A 12,952-nucleotide genomic window follows, 5' to 3' on the forward strand; every position below is an offset into this window, starting at 1 on the left:
AAGAGTCGTTGCAGTGAGTGCACGAGTTCGTAACTAGGTATTCAATAGAAAAAAAAGAAACACTCGCGAAACGTGCCTAGGTATTCAATAGTAGTAAGGTGGCAGCGCAGCTTCAGCGGCAATGCTAGCTTCAACGACAATGCTAGCTTCAATGAACCCAGGTAAGCTCCTTTGCGGTAGTTGTATCTTCAGCGACAATGCTAGCTTCAATGGTGGCAGCGCAGTTGGGAGGAAGGAGAAAGGAGAAACAACACGAGAGAAAGGAAAAGAGGGTTTGAACGTGCAGGTGCCAAAATTAATTCGGGTTTTTAATTTATGAACAAAATCGTTTTTTTTTAAATAACCGATGTTAACTATCTGAGGTTAACATCGGTTTTTTAAATAACCAATGTTAACCTCAAGTAGTTAACATCAGTTTTGTCAAAACTGATGTTAACTAACTCGACTTATTTACAAAAATGTCACCGTGCTCTTCTTATCATCGATTTTTCAAAAAATCGATGTTAATCGAGGGATGTTAAATCTATAAATTATACTAGTGTGCAACCACAAACACACAACAACAATGTTAAAACATCAACTTTAAGAAAATAAATTAGTGATAAATAAATAAAAATAAAAATTTCAATATTTTTTATTTTCATGTAATGTTAAAATTTATGTGAATATTATTTTAATTTACATTAAAAATAATATCAAATAAAAATAAAATTATGTAAGGTTTATTATAAGACTCATCAAAAGTAAGTAAAGAACTTAAAATATCAATAAATAATAATAACAATATATCATAATATAAATCATTTATCAAAAATATAATTATAGGTTTAAAAATATTTATTTATTACAAATTTTAATTATAATATGATTTGTATATCATAAATTTTAATTATATAAAATAAATATTTATTTTGTGTAATGTACAAACTAAAATGCTATTTGTTCATATTATAGAAGCAAGGCAACAAATCTTTTCAAAAACGTAATACCCATATCATATAGTAGTTTTGAGGTAAAATTTTGTTTCAAATTCATAACGTTTAAAATTTGAGATTATATTAATTATAATTTCCTCAATTATATGTTATCTTTTCGCTTATTAGAAAAATAGAGGAAGAAAAGATCTGCACCAAAAAAAAAAAATAAGGAAGAGAAAATTTAACTAATAAACAATAACAACAAAAAGCATGTTAACAAAATATGAGTACTTTTTACACGAATAAGAATATTAAATATATTTCTTAATCTGTGTTTAAAACAAAAAGAAGCAAGCAATAGTCTCAAATTATTAAAATTTTATTTTAATTTTATATTTTTAAAATATAAATAATCACCATTTTTAATTATTTGTTATATAGATTTAAAGTAGATTGCTATTATTTGTAAAACAGGACGAATTCTAATTTAACGGGAAAATCCAAAAAACAATAGTTTTAATATCACTTTTTTGTTTTATTAAGTTTTATTTTGGTCTGTTTTTCGCATTTCCGTTAACAATGTTAATGATTCTGTTAACTTAAAAATTTTGAAAGAACTAATTAAAAATAATAGCGAGTTAAAACCGACACTATAGTTTATTTCAAAAATCATAAATCACGAAAAAGGAAACCCTTATTCTCCGTGGCTTTCCCAGGTTGGCTTCTCTATCTGCAACTCCATCCACGCTTTTTTTATTTTATTTTTAATTTGTCCACCTTTCTCTCTCCACGGCTCCCCCACTCAAATTCACCCCTCTCCGCCAACCCCCACCGACCTGCGTCAGAACCTCCAGTGGCGTGGCTCCGATCTGATCGTGCGCGTCGGGAAGCCCGAGACGATTCTCATGGAGATCGCGATGGCTGTCGGTCATGGCTGTACCAGTGAGTAACAGATCTCGTGAGTGTAGCTTTTGAGAGGGACGGTGAAGGTGATTGTTATTGATTTTCTGGATCTTTCATTTTTGTGATTTATAAATTTGATATGTTGCACTGCCACAAGTAACAGGGGAGACTATGTTTTTGAGGTTTTTCTTAAGAAACATATAGCGGCAGTTTTTAGCTGCCACTATTTTCATTAATTATTCAAAAACTTAAATTAACGAAATACTGCACGTTTTAGACAGAAAAAAAATATAAAAAAGAAAAAAGAAACACTAATGGGGAAGTCATTTTTAAACCGTTAGATAAAATAGTTATAAAATCAACGATTCAAATTTTCTTTCTTTCTATTTTCTTCTTTTCCAATTTCCCCTAATACTCTTCACTCTCACCCCACACCCTCCCTTCTTCGCCTCTTCCTTCGGTCCACTCCGCCGCCTCCTAACCCAACCACGACGGCGGATTCCTCTCGAACAAAAACTGAGCGCAAAAACTCTTATTCGAATTCGTGTGCATCGTCACGTGCCATTCATCTCTCTAAAACCCTGCTCAAGTGCGTGCGACAGCTGCAACCGCAACACTTGTAATCTCTTCCAATTCAAGGTAGTTTCATTCTCTAAACTGAACTGAATCCATTCGTGATTTGAAATTGATTTGTATTTCTTGCTTTCTTTTTTCCTACTTTGTGCATTCTGTTTTCATTTTGACAAAATAAAGTTTCTTGTTTCTGAGCAAAATACGTGCTTCATTTTGATTTTGATTTGCAAAGCACATTGATAACTGATAATTGTAACTCTTTTTTCTTTTTTAATTTACAAAGAAGATTTCTCAGCTCTCTGTGCCTATGCTACAATGTATGTTTGAACACTGAAGTTCAGAAACAATAACTGCTTCTTCTTCTTATGCTAATTGTTTGAGCTGCATATACCAATTCCATAACCATGTTAATGGTGAGAAGAACCCCTTCGTATTCTTTAGTAACCTTTTATGTCCGCCGAAGCATTGCCCAATTTCGAAACCTCACCTCAGAGACCAAAAATGGGGATCATGAACATCCCACCAAAGCCCTAGATGCTAAAGACTGCAACTTTGTCTATGAAATTTGTAGGATTACCCGAACAAAGCCCCGTTGGGAGGACACCCTTCTTTCCCAGTACCCATCTTTCAACTTTAAAGACCCCTCTTTCTTCCTCCTTTATCTCAAGCACCAGAACAATGCCTTCCTTTCCCTTCGTTTCTTTCACTGGCTGTGCTCTTCTTGTGGTTTCTCCCCCGACCAGTCTTCTTGTAACGTGCTTTTCCAAGTGCTTGTGGATGCTGGGGCCGGCAAACTAGCAAAATCCTTGCTTGATAGCCCGGGTTTCACTCCTGAGCCTGCTTCCTTGGAGGGTTACATTCAGTGTCTCAGCGGTGCTGGGATGGTTGAAGATGCAGTTGATATGCTGAAAAGGGTTGTGTTTTGCCCCTCGGTGGCAACTTGGAATGCATCTCTGTTGGGTTGTTTGAGGGCTCGAAGGACTGATCTGGTATGGACATTGTATGAACAGATGATGGAATCTGGTGTTGTTGCTAGCATTAATGTTGAAACTGTTGGATATCTGATAATGGCGTTCTGTGCAGAATACAAAGTCCTCAAAGGGTATGAACTTCTTAAGGAACTTCTGGAAAATGGCTTATGTCCCGACAATGTTGTTTTCAATGAACTTATAAGAGGATTTTGTAAGGAGGGACAATATGATAGAGTTTCTGAGATCCTTCATATTATGATTGCCAAGCAATGTAATCCGGATGTCTCTACTTATCAAGAAATCATATATGGACTCTTGAAGATGAAGAATTCTGAGGGTTTCCAGGTTTTTAATGATCTCAAGGACAGAGGATATTTCCCAGACAGGGTTATGTACACAACGGTGATCAAGGGTCTATGTGAGATGCAACGGCTCGGGGAGGCCAGGAAGCTGTGGTTTGAGATGATTAAAAAAGGATTTCAGCCAAATGAATACACCTATAATGTAATGATGCATGGGTATTGTAAGATTGGTGATCTTGCGGAGGCAAGGAAGATCTTTGAGGATATGCGTGATAGAGGTTATGCAGAAACCACAGTTAGCTATGGCACAATGATTTCAGGTTTGTGTTTGCATGGAAGGACAGATGAAGCACAGAGCTTGTTTGAAGAAATGTTTCAAAAGGGAATCGTTCCTGATTTGATTACGTACAACTGTCTTATTAAGGCCCTTTGCAAGGAAGTGAAGATAGTTAAGGCAAGAAAACTATTAAATTTACTTCTGGCACAGGGTTTAGAGCTATCGGTTTTCTCTTTTAGTCCTCTTATAAAACAACTTTGTATAGTCGGAAACACAAAGGGTGCAATAACATTGTGGAAAGATATGCATGATAGGCTTTTGGAACCTACCGCCAGTATATTTGGAATTGAATGGTTGCTAAACATGCTGAGTTGGAAGCAGAAACCCCAGAAGCAGACTTTTGAGTACCTGATTAACAGTCTATCACAAGAAAATAGGTTGGATGATATTTTGGTTGTTTTAGATTTCATGTTTAGAATAGGATATATACTCGAAAAAGGGACAATTTATTCCTTGGTGAGTAAATTTAGCAGGGATAATTTTCATTTTCCTGACTTATGTTTGGAGAAGATCTTAGAAAGAAATTGATAGTAGATTGTGTTGTTTGTATCTTCCATCTACTATCTATGACCAATAAGTGAAGAATTTTTTGAGTTTCTTTTGTAAACGTGAATTTATATTCTATGCTTCTGTTTCTTTGGAGGTTCATTCTTGAAGCTTCCCATTGTATGGCTTGAAGTTGCAACTTGTCTGCTGTTTTTTTTTTTTTTTTTTTTTTTCATTTTGAAATTCTAGTTATTTAAAAAAAAAAATCAAAGGGGTTATTTGCCTAGTATAAAACTGGACGGGCATATTAATTTCAATGAAATGTCTTTTCCTGCACAAACAGCACTGAAACAGTGAAACCTGCCTTCTTGAGTATAGAAACTGTGGCCTCCTGTACACGACAATTTTGCAACGTGAATTGTACATCCAATGGTATCAATGTGATAAAAAATTGAACTAACTCATACATGAATAAACTCTGAATTGAGAGTGACTAGGTATGGTTGGAGTTTGAATGCTTGATTGCGGAACCACAAAGACTTCATGTTGTATGCCTGACAAAAATGAGAATTCAAGAATTATTGTCTTTTACTTATGAACAAACTATGTGGTGTCAAATTCATCAGTTTCTAAGTTTAGAATAATTGAATTTGATGGAGCGTATGACTCAATTATTCTTCTACCTTTTCTTCCCAGGCTTAGTGATATGTGTATTCCTAATTTCTTATGCACTTTGGGGAAGTTATTTTTAATTTTCATTATCGATTCTTTCACTGCTTGACAAACTTCATCTATTCAAGTGGAATGAAGACTTTTCTAATGAGACAGTAGTTTAAGGTTTTATATTTCTAGCTGAACTGAAAGAGTAGAATAAGAAATTGAGAGCTATTATAATATAATCTTCTGCTGAAGCCTTCTTCAGGTCAACAAGAAAAGCACACAGGTCTCTTATCTCATGTAAACTGTACAGACAATGATTAAATAGGAATCCAGCAAATTTTCTCAATCAAATGGACAAAAGCAGCACTTTTTTTTCCCATAATCCCCTGATTTCATTCACCAAGAATCATTTTGGCACTTAGCACACATTGCATAAGAACAACATGGACATCGGAATTATAATTACATTTTTAAAGCATAAAAAATAGTTTATTTTAAATATCATTTATGATGCAACAAAAATGCTGAATTTCTATATTGGATTCGGGTACTAGAGATGAGCTAAAGATAATTAAGAGCCTATTTGATTTGCTTTTCACCTTTTTGTTTTAAAAGTTGCCTTCAAAACTAATTTCCTTTACTTATTAATCAATTTATCTTATAAAACCTATTGAATTTTAAAACCTGTTTAAAAAGTGTTTTAAAAACTAGAAAATAGAAAAAGGTTAAAAAAGTTTTTCTTTTCAATTCTTAATGGCAGCAGCAAGGAAAATTCCCGAAGAACATAAAACATAATGTATGTGCTGATTAAAATAGACAAGCTTGCATACATTATATACCATATATGCTGCAGTAAGTAAAAAGTACAAGTTGGATTGGGAATCTTTTTGTTGATTCATTCTGATTTAATATTTTTCACAGATTTCAATAGGCTCTTTGACTTGTCAAATACGCTGAAAATGGCATTTGTGCTTAGCGAAGACAACAAGCGTCTTGTAGACAATTATTTTCAGCAACCACAATCTCAGTTTTATATTCTTTGTCTCTTTAAGATACACCTCAAATGGTGGTAGGCGTTATTAAGACAACTTATTGATTTGGTCTGTGAGTCACTTAATTATCTTTACATTTAATCAATTTGTTGTCAATTTACTAAAGTCATACTTGCGACCATACACAACATTGAAGTACACGCCTTTAAAGAAAAAAACATTATTTAAGCACATACATAGGTATGAAAGCACACGACATGATTTTTCTTACATGCATGAGCATAATTTGGTGGTAACATAAATGATAATGAGTCTGATAAAAAAAAGACTGCTTTATGCATGCATGCCCTATGGATAAATCAATTAGTGTTTAGTATTACTCTCTTTTTTACTTATTTTATATTTTTTTCTGATTTAAATTTTGATAGGTGTACAACTAAAATATTTACAAGTATTATTGATATAATGTACACTACAGAGTTCATTTGTTCTTTTTTGATAGGTGCAGTCCAATCCTCTTATATGCTGAGTAACAAAGCAAAATAACATGGTGGCATTTTTTTGGTTGGATGGTCAGAATTGAATATGGCAGTGAGGATTCTAGCAAGTGTATAATAATGTTCATGGTCTGTAACAGGTTTTGAATTAAGGAAAATGTGTAGAATGGAATTACTGCCAGTGGTACGAAGTGGGTATTAGACAATGGTAAATGAGTAAAATGAGCATTGCTCAGAGTTAAAGTGACAATTTATCGAACAGGTGGTGAGTGATGAATTAGTTGCAATTTGTCAAAGTTGGTTGATATGTTATCATGCAGTTTAAAATATTACAGAACCAACAGGTAGTATTATTTAGTTATTTTTTTGGTGTTTTATTCCCAAAATGGCTGAGCTGATTTTGTTTCTCCTCACTTGCTGTTGTGGATTGTGCTATCTGGCTTAAATGAAAGATTAAAAACACACTGTTTCAAGAGAACTTTCTCATGTGGTAGAGAAGTAGACTTGGTTTACTATGAAGAGTTGCGTGGGCTGATCTTCCTACTATGTTTTGTAATGTTGTAACCCTATAGATAGGGTGATTGAAATCAAATAAATTTCTTATGCATGTATAATGATAATGATAACAATAATAATCTTATTTTGATTGTTTATTTGTTCTTGCAAAATCGATATACCGAACATATCTTGAGAAAAGAGAAATTTTCCTACTGATGATGCCCAAGAACCCTAACCGGTATAGCTCTTGACTGGTTTAGTGGTTTGAGGGACGGACCGATCACAAGTTTCGAAGAATTCTCACGCCAGTTCGTGGCCCAATTAGCAGCGAACAAACAAAGCCCTCCCTCGAAAACCGATCTATTTGACGTAAGACAACAACAAAGAGAATCATTAAAAGATTTCCTTGCAAAGTTTAATGGAGTTTTGGTTTGGGTTTCCGATCCAGACGAGCAGATGGCGGTGGAAGCTGTTTGTAAGGGGCTACGGACATGACAGTTTCAGAAATCTCTGGTTCGGAGAAATCCCACAACCATGGCAGAACTTTGATCCCAAGCCACGTGTCACATAGAAGTAGAGGAGACCATGGAAAGGAAGAGAGCAAGAAAAAAAAAGAAAGATGTGAATTCCAGTTCAGCGTCCAAACCGATTACCAAAGATTATCTCTGGCCAAAGTTAGATTGGAATAAAAGAAGTGACGGGAGAAACAAAGGTTCATGGAGAGGCCAAGAATACCCCGAAAGATTGAGGGTAGTAGCTGAGGTAATGGAGACGATCCCTTGAAACACAACTCGAAAGGCGATTTTGAAGGATGTCAATAGCACCAGGCTTTTGGATCATCGCGTCCAAACTAACAGGTAGTTGGGACTGGATCGAGATCGTTGGTATGATTTTAATCAAATGGAATCTAGCAAAAATACCAATTGGGGTTCCTTTTACAAATTATTTACCTAAATGGGTCTGTTATGAAATTATTTACTTCGTGAGTCTGTTTTTTTATTACAATGTGCTTTTCTGTTGGCCGCTTCTCCATAATAGCAACACGTGGCATGGCGTGACTAGGTGGCAGGGGAGGTGGGACAGGATTAGGAAGTGTTGGCCTGCCAGGCGCGACCACACGTGTTGGTCCACCAGGCACTTCCTTCTACGCTTCCCTATTAAAGCCCTCCTCCTCCTTCGTTTCATTTGCACTACGAAATCGTTGAAGTGGTTTATGCTCAGCTGAGTCTCACTCCTTGCTGTTGTATGTATCATTGTTGAAATGCTTTATACCGGTTAGAAATTTTGCTCAAAACTAGTAAATATTTTTATCTTCAATATATTATAGCATTATTTAATATTTATTCTATTGATGATAATAATGATTATATTTTGTAGGTGCATAGACAAATTGACAGGAACAATAAAATGAAATAGTAATTTTGTTTATATTTTTTGTGTGATAAATAGTAATTTTTTGTAACTTAATAATTTAATATTTGGTTATAATTATGTTGTGTTTATATATGTTATATTTCTTTGTTGATGACAATAATTATTTATTGTAGTAGTTTTTATGTCCACCACATATTTAATTATTTTTTTTGTATTTTAATAATAATAATAATAATAATATTATTATTAGTTAAGCTCATAATTATTTATGTTGTTGGTATATTTTTTTAATAGGCAAAATTTACATAGACATTAAAAATAAATGCCGATTGTTTTGCATCATGAGTGTGCGAAGTAGTAATTTGTTCTCACATTAATTTAATTTATTTTGAGTAATTTGTTGATGTTAATTTATTTTAGGTTAATAATTTATGTTATGTTAATATATTTTTTATATTATTGTTTGTTGACGACATTAATTATTTATTGTAGGTATATTTTTGAAAGATGAGTTCAATTATTACACTCGTCTATTTAAATGGTAAGATCTACGAAACTAATGATGGTATCACATTTGAAGGCCCTAAAAAAGCTATTCAAATAAAGCGTGGTATTAGTTTTGAGAGTTTAAAAAAAAGGATACACGACAAGGTAAAATTACAAAAACATGAAAGTATATCTACTATCACTTGTAGATTTTTAGTTGCAGGTAAATATATTGCACTGTAAATTTGTGATGATGAAGATGTTGAAACAATGATTGAAAGTTTTGAACAACAACAAGAAATGTTTGTCATAGAATTATGTGTTGAAGTTGTTGCGGGTGCTTCTGCAATTAATTTCACAAATTCATTGTTATCATGCGAAAATAATATGTCTCACAATGAATCGGGTAGTTCAAGAGTTGGAACAAATTCAGAAGAAGATTTGGATGATGATGATTATTTAATATCTAATTTATACGTTGAGGACTCATTAGATGAGGATGAGGATATTGATGAAATATCTGACATAGGTGATGAAGCTGGCCGTTTGATCGAACCACTTACAGTTGTGCAATCGGGAGAAGGTATATTTATTGTTATATATAAATAAATATTATAATATTTAAATAATTCGCTACCCTTGAATTTTAAATTTTTGGTATATTATTTTTGTTGGTGGAAGTCAGACTCCATTCTGGGATTCTGCTTCTCACTATAGTAATATTAATTGGAGTCATCCTGACCAAGAAGATATTTGCGGTTTAGATAGGGGATCAAATTTTAATATGGGTCAAGAATTATATGTTGGTATGAAATTTGATACCAAAAGCGCAGTAAAAAATGCATTACAACAATATGTAATGAAAGTGCATCAAAGTTTCAAAGTTGTTGAATCTAAATCGCAGAAATATGTTGTCTGTTGTGGAAATAGACGCATTGACATCCCATGCCCTTTTTATATGAGAACAATTTTATCTAAAAAAACTGATACATGGAAAGTTACGCAATGGGGAGGACCACACAATTGCTTGAATATGAGTATAACTCAAGACCATGATAAATTGGATTCTGATTTGATTACCACTTGTGTAGTAGGTATGACTATAAATTTTCATTCTTATTTATCCTTTTTTTGTGTTTATTGGTGTACAATAATTTTTCATACTTATTTTTATAGGGATGATCAAAGAAGATCCGTCGCTCAAGATTTCTTTGATTCAAGAGAGGATCAATAGAATGTTTAATTACAACATTTCTTACAGGAAAGCGTGGAAGGCGAAGCAAAAGGCAATAACAATTGAATATGGCGACTGGGATGAGTCTTCCGCTCTTTCGTCATGGTTGAAACACATGCAAAATCATTCGCCAAGATCGTATTATCAAATTTGTGATGATGATTTTGTTGTTGGCAATACTGTCAGTCATGAACACCGGCAGTTCCATCGAGTCTTTTGGACCTTCGGTCAATGCAAAGAGGCTTTTAAATATTGCAAACCAATCATACAAGTTGATGATACATTCTTGTATGGGAAGTATCGCGGGACACTGTTAATTGCAACAATACAAGATGGAAATAGTCATGTTCTTCCGCTTGCATTTGCTGTGGTTGAGGGAGAAACATTAACAGCGTGGTCATGGTTTTTGGCACACTTGTGTGAACATGTGACAGATAAAGATGATATATGTCTCATTTCTGATCGTCATGCAAGTATAAAGTCAGTTGTTGCGAATGAAGCACTTGGGTGACAACCTCCTCATGCGTATTATGTGTATTGCGTGCCCCACATTGCTAGCAATTTTAATCACAAGTTTAAGAATGGGAAACAAAAAGAAATGTTAAAAAAAATAGGTAACATTTCTTATGTAACATTTATTATTTCATATATAACATATGTTATTTTTTATGCAAAATTTACTGATGTGGATAATTAATTATGTGCAGGATACACCCCGTGTAAGCATAATTTTGATAGAAATTTTGATAAATTTTGTGAGTTGAGTCCCCCAGTAAAAGCATGGATTGGGAAGATCTCAAAAGAAAAATGGACAATGGAATATGACAAAGAAGGCTGTAGATACGGTCATATGACAACCAATCTAGCAGAATGTGTAAATAAAGTTTTCAAGGGATGTCGCAATGTACCAATAACTGCCCTTGTGAAGTCAACATACAATAAGTGTCGAAAGTATTTTGTTGATTGCGATCGTCAAGCACAAAGGGAAATACACGATGGTCAAATATATTGCTCACACGTCATGAAAAAACTTCGGGAAAATCAAGAAAAGGCTTGTTCTCACATTGTTCGGATATATGATATTCAGAGAACAATATTTGAGGTTGAAGAGGCTTTTGACCCTATGACTCAACAAGGTGGACATAAATGGGTAGTTAACTTGAATGAGCGCTACTGTCAATGTGGACAATTTACTACTTACCACTATCCATGCTCTCATATCATTGCTGCGTGCAGTACTGTTAGCATCAACTTCTATCAATACATAGATGTTGTGTACACAAATGACTATATATTACGTGCTTACTTCGCACAATGGTGGCATCTTGGGAATGACGATGCGATTCTCCCATCTGATGAGTCGTGGACACTTGTGTCTGATCCAAGTTTTATTCGTGACAAAAAAGGAAGGCCAAGATCAACACGGTTAAGAAATGAAATGGATTGGAGGGAACCATCGCAAACTCGATACAAGTGTGACAGATGTGGGACAGTAGGACACAACCGGCGTAAGTGTCCATTGCAATGTCAAGAAGGTAGTTGTTGATGTCATGTATTAGATCATATGATAATGAAATGTTTACTTCATTTTTGGTTATTCTTTAACACATTTATGTGTCATTCACATTATCGTTATTTATTTTTATTTATTTTAAAAGCATTGCACAATAAGATTGAAACGTTAAAGTGACAATAATATAAAATTAACATGGAAAAAAACCATACAAAGTACATGACAATGTTAAAACATGGAAAAAAATAATACAAAGTACATGAAAATGTTAAAACATGCGAATAAAATGTAAACCCATTATTAATCAATCATCACTATGTCTGTGATGCCGCGACGAAGTCCCACATGGCCGGTCCCAATTTCTAGCTGCCCTATCAGGATTTCTTCTTCTACGATTCGCCCTTTCACCCACTTGGTTAGCCTCGGCAGAGAAATCATGATGTAAATCGACCCATAATAAGTCATCCATGTCGGGTATATTTCCAGGTACATTCCACGGACCACCAAGTGGGGCATTTGGGGTCGATAGTTCACCACTTTGGGTAAATGAAGGAGTTCCCCTTGAAGGAGGAGAGGACCCAAATATGCCTGTCATATTGTACCCTGGTTGTAAATCATGTAGGTATGAATACATCAGCGGCATCTGTGATGGTTCTTGGGTGAATGCCTGCGGTGTGTAATACATTCCATGTTGTCATTCTGGCATCGGAGGGAAACTGTATGGTGCTGCATCAACAGTTTCCCGATGTCGCGCTAAGCCTCGAGTCTCCACACTTCGTTGTAGTATATTAAACTGTTAATGTTCAAATTGTGGCTAAGAAGGGGGAGCATCTTCATGTACCTCAAGTATCCTATCCTCTTCGTCAGACAAAAGAGTGATCTTCTCAATACATGGTAGTAAATCGTCAAAAGTACAAACCCTTCTCCTAAGAGGCGACACCATAAAATGCATTGTTTTGACGATTTCATCCTGCATGTAAAATAAAGGAATAGTAATTAAAATAACCTTCAATAAGTGCGACATTCTTTTCTAAATTATAATCAACAATGTATATCAATAGTCCTCTTCTTGCATGTTTTGGATCCACATAAACTTTTGTTTTACGCCTATACCACCTCATATATTTAGAGTTCATACTAAGGGTCCCTGTTTGTGGCGGCGTTTGCTCTACTCTCCTTTCATAGCGACTATTCCATTCATTAAGCGCG

The 12,952-nt window shown here is 34.5% G+C and overlaps 1 protein-coding gene and 1 long non-coding RNA gene across 3 annotated transcripts; both read left to right on the forward strand.

Annotated features, from left to right (window-relative positions):
• The first annotated feature begins 1,511 nt into the window (after positions 1-1,511).
• Positions 1,512-7,024, forward strand: LOC102661245 (uncharacterized). Its single transcript, XR_415198.3, has 2 exons — positions 1,512-1,906; positions 6,644-7,024. It is a non-coding gene; the product is annotated as an uncharacterized lncRNA (long non-coding RNA).
• On the forward strand, positions 1,905-4,645 carry LOC100790651 (pentatricopeptide repeat-containing protein At5g18950). Of its 2 annotated transcripts, none has more exons than XM_006583640.4 (2): positions 1,905-2,459; positions 2,677-4,645. In XM_006583640.4, the coding sequence occupies exon 2, from the start codon at positions 2,798-2,800 to the stop codon at positions 4,529-4,531; it is 1,734 nt and encodes a 577-aa protein (XP_006583703.1). In that variant the 5' UTR covers positions 1,905-2,459; positions 2,677-2,797; the 3' UTR covers positions 4,532-4,645. The 2 variants fall into 2 exon arrangements, with proteins under 2 accessions (XP_006583703.1, XP_003530332.1); XM_003530284.5 differs by having other exon boundaries at positions 2,680-4,645.
• Positions 7,025-12,952: the final 5,928 nt, after the last annotated feature.

This window comes from Glycine max, chromosome 7, assembly GCF_000004515.6.
Source record: "Glycine max cultivar Williams 82 chromosome 7, Glycine_max_v4.0, whole genome shotgun sequence".
In the NCBI taxonomy this organism is placed as follows: domain Eukaryota; kingdom Viridiplantae; phylum Streptophyta; class Magnoliopsida; order Fabales; family Fabaceae; genus Glycine; species Glycine max.